The sequence below is a fragment of the Euwallacea fornicatus genome, chromosome 8 (genome assembly GCF_040115645.1).
Source record: "Euwallacea fornicatus isolate EFF26 chromosome 8, ASM4011564v1, whole genome shotgun sequence".
In the NCBI taxonomy this organism is placed as follows: domain Eukaryota; kingdom Metazoa; phylum Arthropoda; class Insecta; order Coleoptera; family Curculionidae; genus Euwallacea; species Euwallacea fornicatus.
In genome coordinates this window covers 2,865,379-2,887,359 of record NC_089548.1, presented here as the reverse complement: position 1 = coordinate 2,887,359, position 21,981 = coordinate 2,865,379, and the positions used below count along the sequence as shown (strand labels likewise).

Below are 21,981 nucleotides of genomic sequence, written 5' to 3'. Positions count from 1 at the left end.
TAAACCCGTGGGCAGTCAGCGGGATGTTCATTTAGAATCACTGAATTTGCACACATTTGATAAACGATTACAATTATAATGCGCGATTTCGGCATCTACGTTTCACAACCCCAGCAAAAAGGATCGTGGGCGACATTTTACATAAATGTAAATTAATATAAACCGACGGGAGTCTTTCGTCCTTAACCGCAAATTATGATTTACGGCGCAAAAAGCGCCGCGGCCTTGATAAATGCCCCTCTGAAGAGGCTTTAGGTTACACGTCGTGTGCGCGTCGCGACGCCTAAAGGATTCTTGCACGAAAATTTATGTCTGCGCTCATTGAAATTCTATAATCTAACCTCCTCCCAGACTAGTTGTTTGCTAACTCCGGGTCTCAGGTTCATGATCTTCAGTTCGGCCGCTTTCAAAACGCCGTCTTGAGTAAATTCGAGGTTGGGACGCCCTTCCACTGATTCCACGCTCACGTTTCTGAGGTATTTGAAGAAGCGGTCGCCGGTGTCCCAGCGGGCGGCCCCCTCCCCTTCGCAGGAGAGTTGAGTGGTCAAGGAGCGATGTTTGTTGGCCGGATCAGCCAGGAAATCTTCCACCCCGTAAGCATACACTTTTATGGCAGCAGTGATTTCGTTGACCAGACTCGAACTAGACGTATCGAAGTGCACTCCTGCAAGGAAAAAAAAAATTGTACCGTGTTAATAAGTGAGTTTTAAGAGCCATTTGTGGGGGTAAGTGGCCTAATTCGATGCCGCAAAACGGAACTCCTTTTTATTTGTTTCCGCTGCTTATACGAGGAAAAAGAGCTTGATTACTTTTTTTCCTTTATTAAAGGCCAATAATTAATTTAGACTTTCCCTCGGGATGTTTAGCCAAAGAATTCTGAGCGGCGTAGCTCATATTCAAAATAACGTTATTAATCTACGTCACTTTGGGTCACAAACCATAAATCACCGAAGACAAATTTGTCAAGTTTGAAAAATTGAGTCCCAAATAGAATCCTGCAACACCTGTGGAGTATTAAGAACACGCCCTTTGTCTAGGGCAAATCCTGAAAAGACGACCGAACGATCAATCTTTTTTTCTCATATCCAGTAACACGAATATTATTTGTTTTGTTTTTAAATACTGATTAATAGCCGCTTTAAAAAAAAACATGCAACCTCGCCCATCGCCAGAACTCAATCTCGTGACACTACGAGGCTCAAAACCTCTCTTGCAGCGGGGAGTTTCCAACGTCTTGAATAACTAGGGACGTACAGATGCCAGAAGTCATCTGAGAAGCAATGAGTTCAGGACTCTGAAAATGATATAGTCACTTTAGTTAAAAAACGAAGCCCGCGCCGTTAAACAGATAAATCTGTATGCCAAATTCCGCCCTTTAACATGTGTAAATCAAGCATGAAACCTTGTATTTACGGTTGTTGCAATGAGTGTCCCATTTTTCTAGTAAAATTGACGGAAATTTATAAAATGAATTCTTACGCAAAAAAACACGCTCAAATACATATATCAGAAGATTATTAAAATCATGATATTGTGGCACTTAGTTTTATTAACATCCTGAATATTCGGCGAATATAAAATTGTTCGATATTAATGGTTTCAGTGTTAAATTCTCATTATAATCCTTCTTCTGTTTCCTGGTTACCCGGTAGTTATCCATTTTCGTCATTTCCTTTCATTCATTTTCAGCTCATTTTTCCTGAAAATGTCATGTCGCGGTGGGTTGATCCTTGAGGATAATTCTTCCATTTTCGCAGCTAACCAAAATTTTGCCCCGCCAAAATTTGTTTGTAAATTGTATAGTTCGAAACCGCTGCGCACACATTCAGAATATAAATGTAGTAATGTTCCGACAGGGTGATCATTAACAATCCCCTCAAAATCCGCACGTCCTTACAGTGATAAATCTCACGACTATACAGCCGCTTTTGCTGCATGCAAATTATTTCCCATTAAACTTGATACTGCAGCTATTGGAATATTAAGTATACGCATATTTAATGGAAATTGAATTTATTTTTTTATAAAAGTATTAAATAACATCTCCCATTTTACAAAGAAATGTTACATCATCACATTACGAACGGTTGCCGTGATTTTATGATTTTTCGTTATGAGTTACCATTATGATCACTAGGCTGATAGTGTTTCTCGTCATGGAGCAAATAACGCCTAAGCAACGCATCCCAATGATAAAAGGTATTGCAAAAACAATAAAAGTACCACGGCAACCATTCGTGAATTGCGTACGAGATTCATACGTGTTGTTGCCCCAAACGATTCATCAGTTTGTAAATTGATCCGGAAATTTGAGACTACACCACCTTCACTGCATCAAATTCTTTCGAAATATCTGAAAATGAGTGTCTACCAGACTCAGCTGAAACAAGAGTTGAAGTCTACTAATCATGGAAAGAGCCATCGACTTGCTCATTGAATCTTGGCTCGACAAGCGGAAGACGAGAATTTCACAAAAAAAAATCATTTCTTCGGATGAGACACTTTCCTCTCAGTAGATACATTAATATGAAAGTGAAATGCAAAATGTGAGGTAACGGTAGATAGGAAAGGTAAATCTGCGGGTGAGTGCAGAACATCTCAAACGCATTAATTACGCACGATTGTGTGGTGTGGATTCTGAGCAAAAGGGGTTTTCGGGCCGTCTTTCATTTAACGATCACGAGGGAGCTGCTGTCACTTTGCACGGAGATCGTTACAGAAACATGTTTTCTGACTGGTTTTTTCCAGTTTTGGAACACATGGGAAGTGACGATCTTTAGTTTAAGCAAGATGGTGCGACCTCTTACACATCCCGCGAAACGATCGTTCTGCTTAATAAAAAAATTATTCAAAAAGTCATCACTTTGCGGGGTAGCCAAGGATAGTCTGCCAGATCGTGCGATCTGAGGATTTCCTTCTATAGGGATTTATTACATCAATAGTTTATGTCAATAAACCAGAAACCACACCCCAATTGAAAGCTGAGATTGAAAAAGTTCTCAACGGCATATCGCTGAATGTGTGTGAACGCATAATCACGAATTTTAATGAACGCGTTACTTATTACCATGCTATTTAGGGCTGCCACATTGCGGATGTAATTGTTCATACGTAAATGGAAAATAGTACTTAATGTGTTAGTAAAAAATACATTTCATTTTCCTTAAAACTTCGTGTGAAGACCTAGAAGGGTCAATAAAATTTTCCTTCTTAATTCCCCTTTTTTTTGCTACATTCCGATTTTAAACCCGGAAAATAAGGAAAAATTACTAATGGCTCTACTACACTTCTGCATCATCACATGAAAAACAAAACAGATTAATGTGTTTACGAGGGATTACGGAAAAAAGTCTTCGGCAATAATAAGATATACGGGTCAAGTGTCCTGACTGACGCTTTTAGTCAACAGTTTACAATTTCGAGCTTTTGGGTGCTTATAAATGAACGACACTTTTAATGTTTTCTTTTACAATTCAAAGTAAACCGCACCTATTGGTGCGTTACATGAGATAGCTGTCACTCAAACCTTCATTATCCTCAGTTAAAATTCTCGTATCAGCATGTCCTCTAGCCCCCTAGCATCGTCAGGGTTATATGTCTATGTTAGTTAGATTATGCGGAATAAGTCGCCTGCATTGAGGAACACAGACAAATAAAACTCAATCCGAATGAAAAATAAGTTTGTTTTTGTGTCGAGCTAGCAACATGAGCAGATATGTGTTGATTCCATTCATAATGAAGCTGCTAATGAGGAGCCAATTTAACGGAAACTGTTTGGTCGTGTTCTGGAAGCAAAATGAACGTGTGATTGCAGCTGAATAGGGCTGATCGGGTCTGCAACTCAGTAAACGCAGTCTTTTTTTTTAACTTGAGTATTATTGATCGTTCCAAACTCACTTGTTGCACTCAATAAAATCAGTTAAAAATGAGGTTCTATTAAAAAATAATGATGACAATTACGAATAACGGTTTACGCATGTCCAGGTAGTCTCATGCGTTAATTAACATTTTCGTGTTATTTTAATTTTTCTTGGCATCAATTTTCACAGCATAGAGAGGAAATCGCAGGCGACTTTAATGTTTATCAATTAAGAAGGGAAAGTTTAAGCTTGTTAACTTCCAACAGCGTTCAATATTCGCTTCGCGCATATTAGACGTTTGAATAGGAAATTCTGGGAAGTTGAATTAGTCGAGAAGTCGCATTAATAATCTATCCTCACGTCTAATCAGGACTTAATAATTAAGAGTTAAAGCTCTTTGTTTCGTCACATAAAAGAAAGAAAGAATATTAATCAACTCCCTACTATAGTTTCCTCCATGTTTGGCCAAAATGCGATTAAAGAGAGGTATCTGAAAAACTCCTAAAACTTTTCACATAAATCCCCTTTAGAGAACTCCCCAAACTATTTCATATTAGTGTCAGTATTCCAGCTCATAAGTCCAACTTGCAGACGTCGTAACTTGATATTCAGAAGTTGCAGAACTTTGGTATATACTTTTTTTATACATATGTACCTTAATTCTCTGCTATGCCGTAAGTTTTCCGAACTTTGTCTTACATGGAAACTTTAGCTGGTAAATACCAATTATTTCCTTTTTCCAAGTTTTTTTTTATCCAACTTGTGTCACAAAGAAGCGGGAATTCGTATAGGTAAACCCAACAGAGGTCCCTCGGGAGAGGTTTATTGCGTCCTTCTTGATATTCTGCAGTTTTTTCTACGTGCAATTTTAAAATCATTATAGTTACCATAAAGGATTTCTGACCGGCAAATCAAATTTAAAACGTCGTCCATATATGAAATGAAATGCCCCAGACGGGCGGAAACACCATCTTTCGTCTCAAGTTTCCAAGAGCGTTTCCGCCTTTTTCGCCATATTGTTGTTCCAAAAGATCACGTGTTGCTTTAAAAATTTGCTAGGCTAGAAATTACATATATTTTTTCCTTCAAATGGCCTACAAGATAAGGTCTAAGTAAGCAAAAGAGCTTTTAACGGATTTTTAAAAGAGGATTTAAATAGCTTTTTCTTTATAGCGCATTAATTCCCATCACTGAGTGCTTCACTTTACAGTGGAAAATTTTCCAACTCTTATTTTCTTACGGAGAAGACGGAAAATTCGCCTAGGTCTTAAAATCATTAATGAATATTTATTGCACACGGAGTTTCATAAAAGTAACACACCACTGTTCAATTTGGCGAAGCTGTGCGTGATTTTAACCAAAAGAAGTTGTTGATGTTCAATGATTGTTTCTATTTTTGCTTTATTTCACCGCGTTCGGCAAATCTACACTGGCTTTAGTTTATTTGCGGAACACCACCGACGGATACAGCAAACGTTGGACCAACAGACCATAACTTGAAATTACTGAGCTGCCCGCTTTTAGTAATATTTCCATGGTTATTTTCCCAGTCGAGCGGCAGGAAATAAACATTTTCAAAAAGTTACCGCTGCATCTGCACACAACTCTTCTTTGCCGATGACCTGTATGTACGATATTTAGCAGGAAATTCTCCTGTAGAAATAAATTCGTGAAACGTAATTTTCGTTCGCAAACCTCTCAACGATAGACGGCCACTTTTGATAAATAAGTTCGAACTTTGAAAATTCATTTACGATACAAGTTTTCGGGTCGTCTGCCGTTGGGAAAAAAAAAGAATAAAATAGAAATATTCCTTAACTCAGTTGAAACTGCCGCTGGACCCCCCTCCACCCCTCCCCTCCCCCCTCCTACGCCCAGGATTACGTTTTTGGATGCAAATGGCTCTGAATGGGGTGAAGCGATATAATACTGCAAACAAAAATGGAAATGTAGTGGAAAGGATAACTTTTGCTTGCCCATTCCGAATGATGGGCCTTTAACGAGTTTGCCGCTGATGAGGGCTGCGTGTTTGAGAAATGTAACTAATAATCGTTATTGATGCGATTAATGTGATTGGTGTCAGTTGGAGGCACTGAACTGACACAGACATTAATTATTTTAGCCCGAAAAACGTGTCATTGTCGTTTTGCGACCAGTTTTTCGGCTCGTTTGCAGGCGACTGGCTTCGGCGAAATCGCTCTGGAAATATTAAAAAGTGCTGACCTCCCAGATCCATGTTCGTAAAGTTCTTAAGAGAGCTCTTTTCGAGGATATATGTCGCATTGTTTTATGGTCCAATATTGCGCCGAGAATGCGGCTAAACAGTTTTATGAGGGCCGAAAGTTTCCGTTGATATACTCAACAACGATTTATCCCCATTTGCCGTGATGGGAATATATTTTTTTTATCGTAACTTTGTATTATTTGACCCTACCAAAGGGGCCACAACTTCTTCGTTAAACTTTCATTACCATTGATACAGGATTATTCGCCTTCAGAGGTGTAAATAAAGTCGTTTCGCTACACCTGCTCCGCTATTCATGTTTCTTCAAGGCGGACTTTAATGGAACGGGAAAAAATATCGGGGCAGAATTCTTCTGGAAAATAAAATTTTATTGGTTTTTATCATGTCGCAACGGTTGGCATCGAACCTGTTTTGAAGCCAAATCGTCAAAATATTATTGTAAATGTGCCTTTAACTTTCACATCAGGAGAACGTCCACAGACACGTTAAAATGAAGACTAATATCCTTCTGAGGATGAAAATTAATCGTCCCTAATCGGTCTTGATCGTCTTCTGGAAGAGCTCGAAGCCCAAAAGTGCTGTTTTTTCACTGCCCTTTAACTCGTCTCATTAACGCATCCAGACTTGATAAGAGTGTGTATCCCAATGTTTGCCACCGGTTGTCTTAGTTTATTGATCGAATTAGCTTAGCACGTAATCAGGTTCCAGGGCTTCATTTTCAAGGTAAACACAAATTTGTCCATCAAACTCGTCTTTAGACGTGAATTTACAAGTTTGCTACATTTCACAAGTGCGAAATTGTTTCTTCCATTTTGATTAACTCCAGACGTGATCTTATTTAGATGCAAATTGGACGGAAACATCTCAGCATAAGAAAGATTTATGGCACATTATAGGAGATGTTCAAGTTTAAGTCTCATGCAACTACATCTTCTTAATACAGCCAACATTAAGGAGCATAAAAACCTTTCTTTTAATATAATGTTAAATTAGTCATAAAGGCTAGTTAAAGCACGGGAGCCCCACCAGCGTGTATACTAGAACGTTTCATAATTTCGCCGGACTGGATGGCTGCTGCCTTTCATTATCAACTTTTAAAACTTCCTTTTGATAAATGATTTCGCCGGTCAGTGAGGACTTTAATTTGAAAACTTCTTCGTGCCTTGCGTAACTTTTTGGATTCATCCGTTGGCGAGGCAAGAAGTGTCAACACTGGCTTCGCTTTTGTCGTGAGGACAATGCGGTATTGACCCTTCGAAACGAGGCCATCAATCACTTTCTGCGCTAAGCAAAATATCATCATTCAGCTAATGAGCCAAACGACGATAAGCTCTTTTGTTGCTTAAGACAGTGTTTAACAAATAATAAAGTAAAAACAACTTTTCAAATACTGTGTCTGATGATGCAGTCCATGACGATTGTCGTCGATTAAATCCACGAGAATGTCATCTACGTAAGTGAAACAAAAGTGTAAGTCTAATGGCTACAGTGTGGACTTTTTCACACGCTTTTATGGTATATTTTTTACTCCTTATTTGCATCATTTTTGAGAAAAAGGAAATGTGGACCAACTTAAAAAAAACGTAAATTTTGAAAAACCGACGACATAGTTTTGAAATCAGTGGTGATCAGACAAACTCAATCTCCAGTCTTGAACTTGAAGTAACCAAATTGAACCCATTCCACTCGAGTTTGAGACGAGTTAAAGTTTGTACTTTGGAAGATTCGTCTACCGTTGATTTCGTTTCATTGAGCATGCTTCAAACTTCATTTTGTTATCTGCGTATATAAAAAATAAATATAAATCTATGTATAAATTAAAATAGAAATTTAAAATGTACAAACTATTAAAAAGATGAATAATAATTCTACCAATGCGGTTATAAATTGTTAGGTAAAGTTCCGGCTTGTTGGGTGGGCCTCCTACTGTCTCAGTGACCAGATGTGAGGATGTGATCAACGGTGTTTTATTTTTAAAGCAGCAAATGGCAGAAGTCCCTAATGCTACTCTTGTTGCGAAAATAAACTTCAGTAGCATTCAACGGATTAAGGTTAAGTTAATGATAACGAATCTTCCATCAGGTCAAGTGACGCATCCAAGAGTGGTGCCCCGATCGTCCAGGTCCAAGTGAGAATACATTAATCTCGTGGATCTCAAAAGTTTCTACTAAACTTACCCAACATTCCCACGGGGAATTGGTAAGGGGCCTGCGAGGCAGTTTCGATGACGCTCTGTGTCACAACCCAGACGTAGTTCTCGCCTGTCAACTGCAAATCGCTGGCAGCAGTCAAGATGTCGATGGCTTCTTCTTTGGTGCAATATAGAAGCATCACTCGGGCCTCGGAGTTGACCAGGGCCGCCAAGTCCCCCTTATTTGATACCAAAACGGCATTTAGGATCGTAAATTTGAAGCGATCCTGAAAATTTAAATATTCTACTTCCAAATTGTATAAAGATGATATTTGATTGTCACTTAGTTCTTCAAATAGAAAAATCCATTGGAGTTAGGGGTGTAAGGAGAACTAGATAGTCCACAAAAAAAAAGTCCCGATTGTCAAAATCTCCTATAAACCAGCGACGTTTTAGTCCTCTAATTTCCTTCGTGTACTACAAGTTTCCCCAATATTTGCATCTAAATTACATTGGACCCTTAAGAGTAAAGATCGCCTGACGAAGCATAACAAAGGGGTACAGAGAATCGAAAGACGGTCCGCTGTGGCCACTCGAGACATCGAAAACATGCCAAACAGACGTAGTTTCTAATGGGATCGTCTTTTTTGTCCTTTCAATGAGGATTTAGGTGTAAAATTAAGTTTACCTGCATGACCGACACTCGTTCTCGCACCGCCTGAATGAAATCGTCGTGACCAGCTATCAGACTCGTTACCACGGAAAATTGATGCCATTTGTATCTGAAAATAAAATATAAAATATTTTCAGACCCTTAGTACACCATTCTAGTGCTTAATAAACTCTTTTGTGTGTTTTTTGCATAACGAACAAAATGAATGACGGCAATCTATCGAGACATTTTTCCCGCGATTCTGCACATAGGACTTTTTTAAATAAGTTCAGACCTTGTTGAATTTGCTCGCTAATAAAACATCTCTTATGCCTCTGCTACGCGAATAAATTGCTACATTCGCCGAGTTCTTTTCTAAAAATTTGCATCCAAACAAAAATTCTCCGTCGCTTTTTTGTGTTGATTGCACTAGAAAGTCTTTCAGAAACCGACATATGTTTTCATGTCTTCAAAGTGGAGCTTTTTGCCCTTATTTTATGCAAAAACCTGCTTCTTGTCACCTTCCAAACTATCGCCCACCTTAATTATTCCTTCGTACCATTCCTATCTTTTGCACTGTAAATGCCTTTTTATATTCAATTTAAAGTGTTCATTTTCAAACTTCCGAACTAGTCCTTTAGTTAATTGCACCAGACAACTCTAAACAGCGAGAGTTCTTTCGCGATTTAAAACTAAATAACTTTATCAAAAGAGCGAAGATCTAAAACAAAGGGCTCTCAATTACAGCAAAGATCTCAGCTCTATTGTTCTTCCGTCAAAAATCAGCTAGCTTGAAATTTAAACAAAAAATTTGAATTCGGAGTGATTAAATAGAGGCTCGATATGTCTGCGTGTTCACTGGCGCTTAAATGTGATAAAAAGTGCTGAAAAATAGTAAGAATGAACCTTTCCAGGATGCTTAACATAGCTGCCGTTTGGTGTTCCAGAGAAGGCGCCAACTGTAGTTGCAACGAAGACTGCGAGGCCCTCCTCTCGAGGCCGGAGTTGTCTGCGTTCCAGGCGATAACCGGAATGCCCAGGTAACCGGCCAATTGCAGGAAGTATTGAGCAGACGCGGTGCTTCGGCCATATTGCTCATAGTTCATGAGGTAGAGGATGGAGGAGACGTTGAAATTGAGGAACTCTTTACATAGCGATTTGAGAATGGCTGAAACAAGCAAAAACGTGTAGTGGGTGGCAATACCGCCGAGTTGACTAAGGTGAGGGCAGGTTGCTCCTAGAGAGCGCCGTAAAAATTACTTATCAATAATCATTGCCCGACACCAGAGACGTACCGGATAACGTCAGGTTACCCTTCTAATATTTACTGTATTAAATTAATGGATTTACAATGTAAGGTCAAGAGGTAAAGACGTAGTGAGGATTCGTTCATCGTGACACTAATAAATCCACTTAAACGACTTTATAAAAAAATATATTTTTTTTAATTTTGATCTCTCAGTCACTCTACGCCAATGAATTTCTAGGAAAACAATCTGCTATTACTAGATAGGATCGACTCAACGTGAAAAATGGGCATCTGCACTGAGCGACAAACTGCCTAGAGAATGCACTGCTCTATGAGGTCATAACAAACCATATAACAATTAACTAACTCTTAGCCCCAATGCGTCTGTAGTCAAAACAAGTTTCAATTAGCAATAAACGTCAAAAACTATCATTATAACTCTACTTGACACCAACCAGATACTTGTCTGAACTTAACTTTGCAATTTAATTCGAACTTAAAACGATATTAAGTCTGCTGTGCAAAGCGCCAGCCTTTAATGGAACTTCTTTGTTATTCGTAGCTCTTTCATTTACTAACAGTTTCGTGTAGCTCATTCATTCACTCACTCCGCACACGCACCCTAATGATGTCATTAACGTCGTTAAACTCAAACGGCAACCAAGCTAAACAGAAAGTTACGGCATGGCAAAAGCAACTTGTGCACCCTTCCGTCCTCATTTGGCTTTTATGGAAAATAATGTAGGCACTTTTGAATGAGGAAGCAGTAGTAAAGTTCCAAAATGCAGCGGAAAGTTCTGGGTCCATGAATGCATTATTGTGGAGCTGAAAACGGCACTAAAATAGACCATTTTGTTCTTGCTTTTTTCGTCTCTAACAAGCTCTCCAATAACAGTGTCGATAAAACGATTTATTTTTCCTTCAAATCCTGTTTTGGTTCGAGATCTGGAATCTACCCCAGCTCCATCAAGCACCTATCACTTACCAATTTTTCTGCAATAATGGCATCAAATTTTGATTCCGACCGAGCAAACAAAGTAAAATTAGGTGAGCGACAAAAAGATACGTATTGAATCATGTTTGATGACGATTTTGATGAGATTCCCTTTATTATTATCAGAATTCCTCATCTCTCTCTCGTTCGAACGATCTATTTAAAGCTTGGGTCTAATCTCGAGAGATTTTGGTACAAGTTCCACTTTTGATGGTGGCTCTTGCAATATGCGGGGACATCTCGATTTCATTAAATAGTTTGTAATTGGAAATGTGGCGGAGTTCTGGGGCCCTTGAAGGGTCGCTTCCGAGGGACTTCTTCGACCTGAACTAACTTGATCTATCCCATTTTCAATTTTACGATGTCGGAGTCTATAAAAAGAAGCTTTTTATTCTAGTGACATACGTTTCCAATAGCTGAAGTTTCCTCTCATTTGCTGTTAAAATTTTTATTTTCTTTGATGATTAAGTTCATGGTCACTTCACATCTCCGAGGCTTTATCCATAATTTTTGAGTTAAACATTTCCACGTTCAATTTTCTCTTTACATTACCAGTTTGGAACGTCTGAACTAATTTTCAGAAATCATAAAATAAAGCCATTGAGCGAGGAAAAACCAAGATATTTGCATTGCAATAGCAGTGTAATTTAACTTTAGCGCCACCTTTCGGGTACTGCGCCCTGCTCAGGGGCCAATCTAATTTACTGCATTGACTTTCTTTTTTTGCGGTTTTGCCTTTCATGTATTTCCTTGAAGGGATGGATTATTACTCGGGGGTAGTGCTGCTTTTAATTATATCCCTTTTCTTGAAAAATGAATTGGTTTTGTTACTATCTCGAAAGTTTCAGTCATTCCTGTGGGATTTAAGGCGGCAAAGTGAAATTTATCGGAAGGACGTGTCTCTACGATTAGTGGAATAAATTTACACTGTATCGACAATAGAGAAATGTGCCAAAGGGTCATCAGTTTTCACCAAAGATTGACCTGTCGAAATCTTAAAGCAAATTATTTATAGATATGTTCCTTTCCTCTGCGATCCGCCGTTATTCAAATTTCATCCTGAACCTGTGGTTTCTGGCCCAACTTTCGGGCTTCATTTCCTTTTTGCCCTCGTTTATTATACGAATGTGGCCGACGTTTTATATCACGGAGACATTTATAACCGAGTTTTATTAACGAACTCCAAAAAAAAAAAAAGATTTTCGTAAAGGGCCAATTATAGGAAAAATGGTAAAATCGACTGGGTAGCATCGGGGAAAATAACCATTGTTCTTTAATCTTATTGTTCGTATCTTTTTCGGGACAGTTCTTTACCGGAATTAGTAATAATATGTTACTAATAGTTTTTATCACATAAAGCAGAAAGTGACAAATCTGAACTTACCATTTAGCTCAATAGAAACTGCGATAATTGAGGTTGAAAACAGCAATTTCTAGTGCTAAATACGAAAGAAATCTCGTTAAAATTCCCATAAGTGGCCGCATTTTACGCAATACCAAGACCTATATTGCCAATTAATTCGAGTAATGAGGGTAACTACGAAGCCTCAATACAGAACGCCAAATATCATTCGTGTCGTTTTTGGATACATCTGGGACAAGAGTTTTCGAGCTTGAAGGATTTACCGCTTAGAAAAATTTGTTAGACGCCTTTGTTCAAATAGTTCACTTAGTCTTGTCACTTTTCAGGACGATTTTTGCTATCTCGGTTCCATTTAGGACGTGGCCGTAGTCATCTTGGAAGAAAATTGTATTTTTCTCCTACTCCTTGTGTAGATAATCATTATATCGCAATATAATTTCATATAACCGAACATGTTCGAGTAAGAATAAGGAGTAACTTTACACATATTAAAATTGCAGAATACCCTGGTGTAATTAAATTATTATTCTATGATCACTGATACTAGGTGTCTCAAAATAATCTGTTTAGGAAAACTTTCCCTAAGCCCGATTTCAGTGTAATTTCTAGTAACCCCGAAACGTGCCCAATTAGTTCAAATTCAACCACCACATAAATACATTAGTTAGTTGCCCTGAACCCTTTTATTTGCCCAACAAACCGCTTCCCTTCTGAGGGCCATTTCGTGTTTTTTTTTTCCAATTCGACAAAAGAGATTTATCGGTCGTAACGCATCTGCTGTGCAGTGTTGGAATTTGTTTCGCTATTACTGCAACCTACGAGCTCCTCTAACGGATGTTTCTGCACGAAGTGATGGATGCAAATATAAATCATAATAGAATCAATTCTGACAAATAATGCCCAGATAGTAAAACGCAAATTTAGCTATAGAGCACTTGAGAATTCTAAGCATTATTTTAGGGAATCCATGAAACTATAGAAAAACAATTGCAAAAATCCTTTGGAGTCATATCGGAAGAAAAAAGTGTCCAAATCTCTCGGAAATGAAGAAGAACGCTTTTGAGATATGAAGTGCCTAAGATCAGTATTTAAAATAACTGAGTATTGCCACCTGGAGCTAACAAACAAAATTATTAAACTTTTTAAAATATTTTCCATTCAAACTATTGACCATTTTTATATTTTTCATAAAATATTGGATGTCAAAAAAAATTCTGCAACGTCGTTTCTTAAAAGTACGCAAAAATGGTAACTTTCTCCCATTAAACCAGTTTAGTAAAAAATGAAAGATGCCTTAGATATCGGTATCTTTCATTATATACTATACAGTGAGTACAACGAATATGGTACACTATCCGTATCTTGAAAATTATGACTGGCAAAAAGTTGAAACTTGGGCATGATACTAAAGTGGAGGTGGTTTATTGATTAAAAATATTTTCACGAAAATACCACTTCCGGTTATACCGGAAATGAATATCAACTCGTTTATTTTAATCGGAACACCCTATATATTATAACAAATTTCGATTCTGTGGAACATTATGAATATTTTTCGTATATAGTGTTCTATACCTAATTTTTACGGTTTTCGAGATATTTAGAATTTTCCAAAAAAATTAGTTTCAGCCATGAATGTATTTTCTAATAGTTCGAAAATGGCTAAGTATTTTGCAATGAAATTCTCGGCTATTGTACAAAATGCTTTAGTCCTTGGATCAGTGAGTTAAATAAACTTTTTTCATAAAAAGTATTCAAAAAGAGAGTCCCAAATTATCATTCAAGAATTGTAAAAAACTTAAATTTTTTAAATAGAAACCCCCTATTTTTTCAAAAAATACATATTTAACACCAAAAATAAGTACTATTTTCAATACAATTGTCTATATCTAAATCTAACCATTTTCATTTTATTTAAAAAAAAACACTTTTTAATGTTCAATACTTAAAAATTTATTTTAAATAACGTCTAAAGTTACTAGGTGGCGCTGCTCGCCAGAATTTCAGTATGGCGACACTCATAAATTATTCAAACGATGATTATCGCAATATGTTTATTATTTATGATGAATGTAACAAAGTATTAACCAGAACATGTCATACATTTGGAATTCGATATCCAGAAAAAATGAAGCCATCGCGAAAACTCCTCAAACGCATAACAGATCAGTTTAAAACGAGCGGATCTGTCAAAGCATCTTACAGAAGAAAGAAGCCTATTGGTGACGATTGTTGCGCCACCTAGTGACTCTAGATGTTATTCAAAATAAATAGTTAAGTACTGAACATTGAAAAGCGTTTTTTTTTAGAAAATGAAAACGGTTAGATTTAGATATACACAATTGGATTGAAAGTAGTAATTATTTTCGGTGTTAAATATGTATTCGTTGAAAAAATAGGGCGTTTCTATTTAAAAAAATTGAGTTTCTTACAATTCTTGAATGATAATTTGGGACTCTCTTTTTGAATACTCTTTATGAAAAAAGTTGATTTAACTCACTGATCCAAGGAATGTAAAGGATGTTGTACAATAGCCGAGAATGTCATTGGAAAATACTTAGCCAGTTTCGAATTATTAGAAAATACATTCGCGGCTCAAACTAATTTTTTTGGAAAATTCTAAATATCTCGAAAACCGTAAAAATTAGGTATAGAACACTATATACGAAAAATATTCATAATGTTCCACAGAATCGAAATTTCTTATAATATATAGGGTGTTTCATTTAAAATAAACGAGTTGATATTCATTCCGGTATAACCGGAAGTGGTATTTTCATGAAAATATTTTTAATCAATCATAGATTACCTCCTCTTTAGTGTCATGCCCAAGTTTCAAATTTTTCCTAGTCTTCATTTCCAAGATACGGATAGTGGCCCTTACCCGTTGAACACCCTGTATACGTACAAAGTAGGTTCGGTATCTTCTTCCCATAAACAACTTCCCTGCATATTTCGCGTAGTAGTGTCAATAATTAAAATAATTCCAATTAGTGGAAGTATGTGTTTTTAGGTGTTGTTGTCAATTCTGACAGAGTAATTTCAATTATTATCGAATTTTATTTGGAGAACTGAACCTAAATAAATATTTCCGCTTTCGGTGTTTCAAAGTTATCAGGCCACGGGGCGTGTTTCGATAATAATAATGGCTCTTTGTTGGGAATTTCCATAAATGTAGTTGACTATTTGGAATGGCCAAATAAATTTCCTCAACGAACCAAAATTCATGATAACCTTAAAAAAAATCCGTGCATTTCATGAAAAAAAACTTTAAGTTAATCCTGAAAATTAAATTTCCCTTGTGAATTTTTCCTATCGTTAACGATGCGTTTTCATGTTTGAAATGTCTGCACATTAATAAAGTTCGCAGCAAAACAGTGTGTGTTGGTAACAAAGTCATCTGTGATTAATTACACACAAAAAGGACGAGCTGTGATTGTGTCACAGTTACGTACTGTTAAATTAATAGAACAATTGTCTTGAATCAATCGAAACTGTATTAATTTAACATTCGATGCACATATTTTTCATTTTCAATCCTCACCCACACGTCTAGTTCGGCAATTTGTCAATGTGCCACAAGTTGATTAATATCCGACTTCATTGAAGTCAAAGAAATTTTGTGTTTATTTTAAGGGCTGTTTTAGATACTGACAGAAAATAAAACCAGTTATTTGCAGCTACGTTACATGCTTTAATTGGAGAATGTTCCGGTTAAGGGATTCAGATCTCAGGAGTTTAATTAAAAGAAAAATGAAATTTAGTCGTGCGGTGGTCTGGCACAAAGGGCGTTGAAGCTAGAATTTGCGGCAACGATGCCAAGTTTCCACAACTGTTAATCGTTGAAACATTAAGGGTAAACTATAAATAATTATGACGTGGGTGTCTCCGTGTGTAATTATTGACAATTATAGAGGGGGAAGGACGTCGATGCGCCTTTTTTAAACATCTGTAAAAACAATTATTTCAATTGTATTCATTGTAATAGTGTCTCTGTTCTAAACGAGGTTATCACTCCACTGTTCATATCACGTCATTAAATTTATTTCTGTAATAATAATTTTTTCACTACGGCGCTGATATTTAGTTTCATTGTCTTAGAATTCGCACGTAACTTCTAAATTATAAATACCAATTTTCACATCGTTGATATTTTTTCATTAATTTTGAATACTTTATGTGATTCGAGAGTTCCGATCGCATCCATTTTAACATCGAATCTTGGACGACCTCAGGTGAATATCGATTAGTACGGGCCTAACGTTTATGGTCAGTGACACAAATGCAATCTTCAAATTGTCCTTATTCTGGAAAGCTTCCAATCTATTTTCAACTCATGAAATGTCCAGAACCTCTTTTTTTCTTCTGAAAAATTCAGAAGACCAAATTTGACAAATTTCAAAGATATCATGTCAAACGTCAAAGTCAAAAATTGAAATCAAAACTCCTCATGCAAATAATGCAACGACTGACAACATAACAGTTCCTGTGCCATTTAGACACATCCTTAATGATGAATGTGGAAAATATCAAATACATAAAACGTGTGGTACCTGCCTTCAAGGCCATCAATTCATTTATATAATAATTTTAACAATTTGTTGAGATATATGCTCTGTACGCTGCCACCAAACTGGCACAGACATCCATAGTTATCTAAAATTTATTTATCGGAAACGTCGGCTTGCAGGAGAATTTAAACAGACTAAAATCAATAACCATCTAGAGCATGTAGCTGCATTTCCATGTTTCACGTTCAAATACGATAGAGTACTCCTTCAAGAATACTATGGACAAACTCCTTATACGAATAATGTGTGTAAAACACGGTCGATGGCGGAATGTCGAAAAAGAAAAGAAACAACACTATTTCGGAAGCCGGTAAAAATCGACGAAAAAAAAGACAATTTTGTGTAATGGCTTTTCGCTTAACGCTGACCGTTAACGAAAATCGATGGGTTAACCAAACACAAACAGACATCGACAATATCAAATGCAAGCATGTTGTGTTTGTAGAAAAATATTCTACCAGCGCCATCTGCCGTGCTTTTTTTTGCTGCATTCTGATCAAATTTTCGCATGTAAGCAGCAGTACTTGGCGCATAGGGCTTACTTCGAGTCAAGAGCAATCAAGATGAACACAACAGTCGTAGGAAAAACAAGAAAAGATTAAACCCTATTTCGATTTTATGCCTCATTCAAGCTTTGAATTATCTCGAGCACTACGTAGATCGGTTTTATTCGGTTAGATCTCGTCAGTTCAGTTCTTCTGGAGTCAATCAAGCGCTAGCAGAAATCGGCAAAGTTAACGGTAAGTATGACTTTGTGTGAAAATTTGATCGATATGTAGCTAAAAAAGATACGTCAGATGGCTCTGGCAGTATATTTCTCTGCAGATTCAACATAATTGCTGTTGACATTTCCCAATTCTGCCTTCATTTAATTGTATATAACGTGTGAGACGAGTTAATAGGATTGAAACCAATTTTTAGATTTTTTCGACGACTATTGGTCATATGCATATTGTTATTAGTCAACAATCCTTTATGGAAGTGTAAGTTTATGGTTCCAAAAGGAGAATGTACTGATTTATGTCGCGGTGACGTGCTTTCACCGTTCTACAAAGCACAAGAAGCTTTGTCTACTGCACGAAGCAACTTTACTGCAAAGAATGCCTATTAGTCAGGGAGGCAACTTTCTTAATATTGCGTATTATTACGTTTCTTAAGTAGAAGTTAAGAAATGCAGCTTTTTTCCTGATTCGTCACTTTTTGCACCTGATAACGATTTTCACCTAAAGTTGAATTCCGATAATAGGCTGGCACGTTACCGGAAGATTTAAAGGAAAGATTGGCCCTTACGGGAAATTCCGGGTGCTTTCCTTTTAGATTTTCCAGCCTCCGGCTGAGTAACTCGGAGTTTTTATTACCAACTTTTATCGTTTTATCGGTCCTTTTTCTAAATGGAACAACAAGAGAGAATATCACAAAAAATGGCCTCAAATCTCATAATTTTCAATTAAAAAGAAACTATCTGATTAGAAAATTTTGGTAATCTTGAAAAACATACTAATGTAGATGATTGACATTTTAAAAAATTTACTTTGATTTTTTTTTTGGCGTTTTCAAATTTAAAAGCTTTTAAGCTTTTAAATTTGAATTTGTTGGAGTTTTGTTTCAATTGAAAAGTTTTTAATTAAAACGAAAACTACAGATATCAGGATTATTTTCTAATATGTTATGCATTTGATTAATTGAAATAACAATAAACTATCCAACAAACCCTATCGGACCCACGTTGAATAGACGGTAAACTAAGTGGGACATTGCACTTTAAATGTGTCTCTGTGGCATTCTGCACAATATCAGCCAGACGTGACTCTAAGGGTTATTCGATTTTCGCCCTTAGGGTGCTCTCTTCGTTTTAGTTTAAGGCTTCAGAGCTGTCGCTGTGAGTTAGGTGGGCAGCCGAAATAACTAAGCGCCCAGAAAAACGTCATTCGATTAAATTTAAAGGACTTTTTAAAAGTTATTTACTCGATAAGCGTATCAGTGAAGGCGATTAATAATCGAGTGGTTATTAATTAGTAAACTAATAATATTATTGAACATGGTGTCTCAGGAAAATCGAATTTTGCTTCCATTCTAAGAACTTACCTCTCGGTGTGGGAGTTAAGGTCATCATCTGATACCTGACATTTTTCTGATTAAAATTCCGCTCTTTGATCCATGCAAGGGACCGGCCGCGACTCCGATGCAGCCCCGCCATTACATTGTTAACCGCCCGTATGTACTCCCGCGCCCCGAAATTCGTATGCGGCAACAGCAGCCCTAAATTGAATTGTTCTTTGCCCTTAAATTCCGATGGGTCTTTGTTCCTGTGCGAATGACCTTGGTGGTGACCTTTGGGCGAAAAGGTGTTATAGCAGCGACAAGGAGGAGAGAGAAGCGACAGCACGAACAACAGCCATAGTTGCATTGCTACCACGAACACCGACAGGCATAGTAGTAGTACCCTCAAATGAGCCGCATCAGAGAACTCCCTTCCCTCGTGGGCACCCTAAATAAGGAGGGCAACTTGTTGGTCACCTGTGAGAGTCACCAAGACTTCTCGAATCGGCCGATCGATTGGGGGTGCTTATCGACATATTGCTTCGCCATTGGCCATGCTGCATGCACGTTGTCGTGCCTAACGGGGCTGTTTTGGAACAGGGCAGGAGCCTCTGACCCGAACCAAAGGGGCTACTCACGTGACCTATACGTAGACTTAACTGCTGCTAGTAAACTGAGCACTAAAACTAACCGGAGCAGAAGGTAGGGGGTGAGGGGGGACAAACAGAGCGAATAAGTAAAACACTATACAGAAACGGAAACTTGACGCGATTTTTCGTTTCGAGGACATAACATCAGCACCGGACCCCCTTAAACGCGGGCTCCCTTTTTCCGTACGCCGTCGGGTCAGACGTACAGCCACCGCCCCAGCTGATGGAGCGAAGGTGATGGAGATATGGGGTATCGCTCGAGAGCGACGGAAATGGGGTCCCCGGTTGTCACGGGCAACGGGGCATCTCGTTCGGGAGCTGGGAAAAGACGCTCTCTCGTGTCTGTTGGCGTGGCAGGATCCGGCGTTGTCGCCTCGGTTAATTATTAAGCAGACGTCTGGCAGCAGCCAATTTTCTATGGGTCACGTTAGAGGCACGTGAAACTGCAGTTTAGGTTCGAATTTAGACGAGTCTTAGTAAACCAAGTATAGCGCGTAGAAAGGGGATGTGACTTACGTTGTTCCGTTAAAAATAGAACAATTTAGAGCTGAACGTTGAACGTTTCGAGCGAGATAAATCACAGCAGGTATCCATGGGAAAGCTGCCATAGATATCTCAAACTCATTCCCGAAATTAGGAAAACTTTGGATGTTTCGATAATAGTTCCCTCTTTTTTCCTTCCATCCTTTTCAGACTATACGCGCATGTGCGTACGGTTTCGGACATACGCAGCATGATACGTGTATACTTAATTTGTACTCACATATGTCTATATAGAAGCACATGTCCCGGATTGCTAAACATCCTCATTCCATTTGTCCTTGAACGTTCTATTCCTTCGAATTCGTTATTAACCACTAGGATCCCGAAAATCGTAGAAAAAACGAAATCAGTCAAATTGTGATAAACTTGGACATTTTACGCCCAATTAAATGACGATTCGAAAATTAGCATATTCTGGCTGGTTCCAAAAATATTCTAAAAAGAAACCTTCCGTTGTAATCGATTCAATAACTATCACGGTTTCGACGATAGCATTAGTGATTACAGTTAAAAAACACACCCTGTGTAAAATTCTGTAGCACAAACTTTGCAACGTCACGAATTCATTTTAGCGTCACTTTTTTCATGAAAACTCCATTAACCCCGCTTTTAGAAAATAGTAAATGACTAGACATAAATCATATGAGCTTGCAAACATATTTATTTTACCAAGAAAAGGCTTATCACCCCGAGCAGACTGTTCATTGCTTTAAGGGTTAGTTCGATCCTTCACTGTCTTCGAGGCCTGTAAAGATTCCAGACAAACCTTTTAAAAACAGGTTCAGAGAAACTGATTTAATGTTAATCTGAAAAAACCGAATTTTAATTAAAAAGTGAGTTTACCCTAGAGGTGAGAATTTAAAAGGGATTTGGAGCGAAATTTGTACTGATGGCCTAAAAATTCAATAGGTGTGGGGTCAATTAAGGGGACTTATGTTATACAAATACAACGATAATTTCACGTTGATACTTAAAGGGCACGTGCAGAAACGACGTGAAACAAGGGGAAAAAGGCTACTTAAACCAACCACTTTATCCCCTTCGTATCAACAACCAGCTTCGAGTCTCATTAAAAAGTTCGTTCTGGTTTATATATCCTAGCCTCATTTACAATACGTATTAGAAACTGTTGTAGGATGAAACTTTCGTCATCCATCGAGGTTTCGCCTCGAGGCAGAAAAGTTTCCTCAGATGAATGGTCGGTTTGTTGCCGCTCGTGTTTCTTCTTGTTTTATTTGTTTGTAGATGAGAAAAAAGTGATTTTATTATGTAATTAGACACGCCCTTTGAAGGCCTTTTCGACGCATTTACAGAGTACCATAATGTAATCATGCCCGTGATCAAAGGACTCGACGAGCTACCCGAAACCACGTACGCACATTGCAATTAAACTTTCAAGATATAGTCGTTAAGGGTAGGTCGTGTGTGTAAGCAACCCTGCGATACCTTAGTGTTTACTGTCTTATTTTTAGCCCAATTCGAGAGAAACGGTAAATCCGAATTCGTCTCCCAACTAAGCCGCAGTTTAGAAAAATGAATCCTCACTCACGCTGATATTTTAATCTAATTTTCCCCGGCCTAAAGACGTTTTACAGATACAGAATTTTATTATTATGAATCTCGAATTTCTTTTAAAAAAATCTAACAACGGCAGTAAATTTTTGGCTCATTGTTATTGTTGCT

The 21,981-nt window shown here is 37.7% G+C and overlaps 1 protein-coding gene across 18 annotated transcripts in view; it reads right to left on the bottom strand.

Annotated features, from left to right (window-relative positions):
- The window catches only part of Nmdar2 (NMDA receptor 2), a 51,310-nt gene that overhangs the window by 21,893 nt on the left and 7,436 nt on the right, over window positions 1–21,981 (bottom strand). For 17 of the 18 annotated variants that reach the window (XM_066285394.1, XM_066285396.1, XM_066285397.1 and 14 more), the window contains 4 exons: window positions 9,795–10,056; window positions 8,925–9,018; window positions 8,283–8,523; window positions 342–664 (listed from right to left, as the gene is read on the bottom strand). In XM_066285394.1, the coding sequence (XP_066141491.1) occupies window positions 342–664; window positions 8,283–8,523; window positions 8,925–9,018; window positions 9,795–10,056 (920 nt within the window). Of the gene's footprint in view, window positions 1–341; window positions 665–8,282; window positions 8,524–8,924; window positions 9,019–9,794; window positions 10,057–19,150; window positions 19,749–19,796; window positions 19,975–21,981 lie in introns of those variants that run through there. The other variant, XM_066285410.1, reaches the window with a different exon arrangement.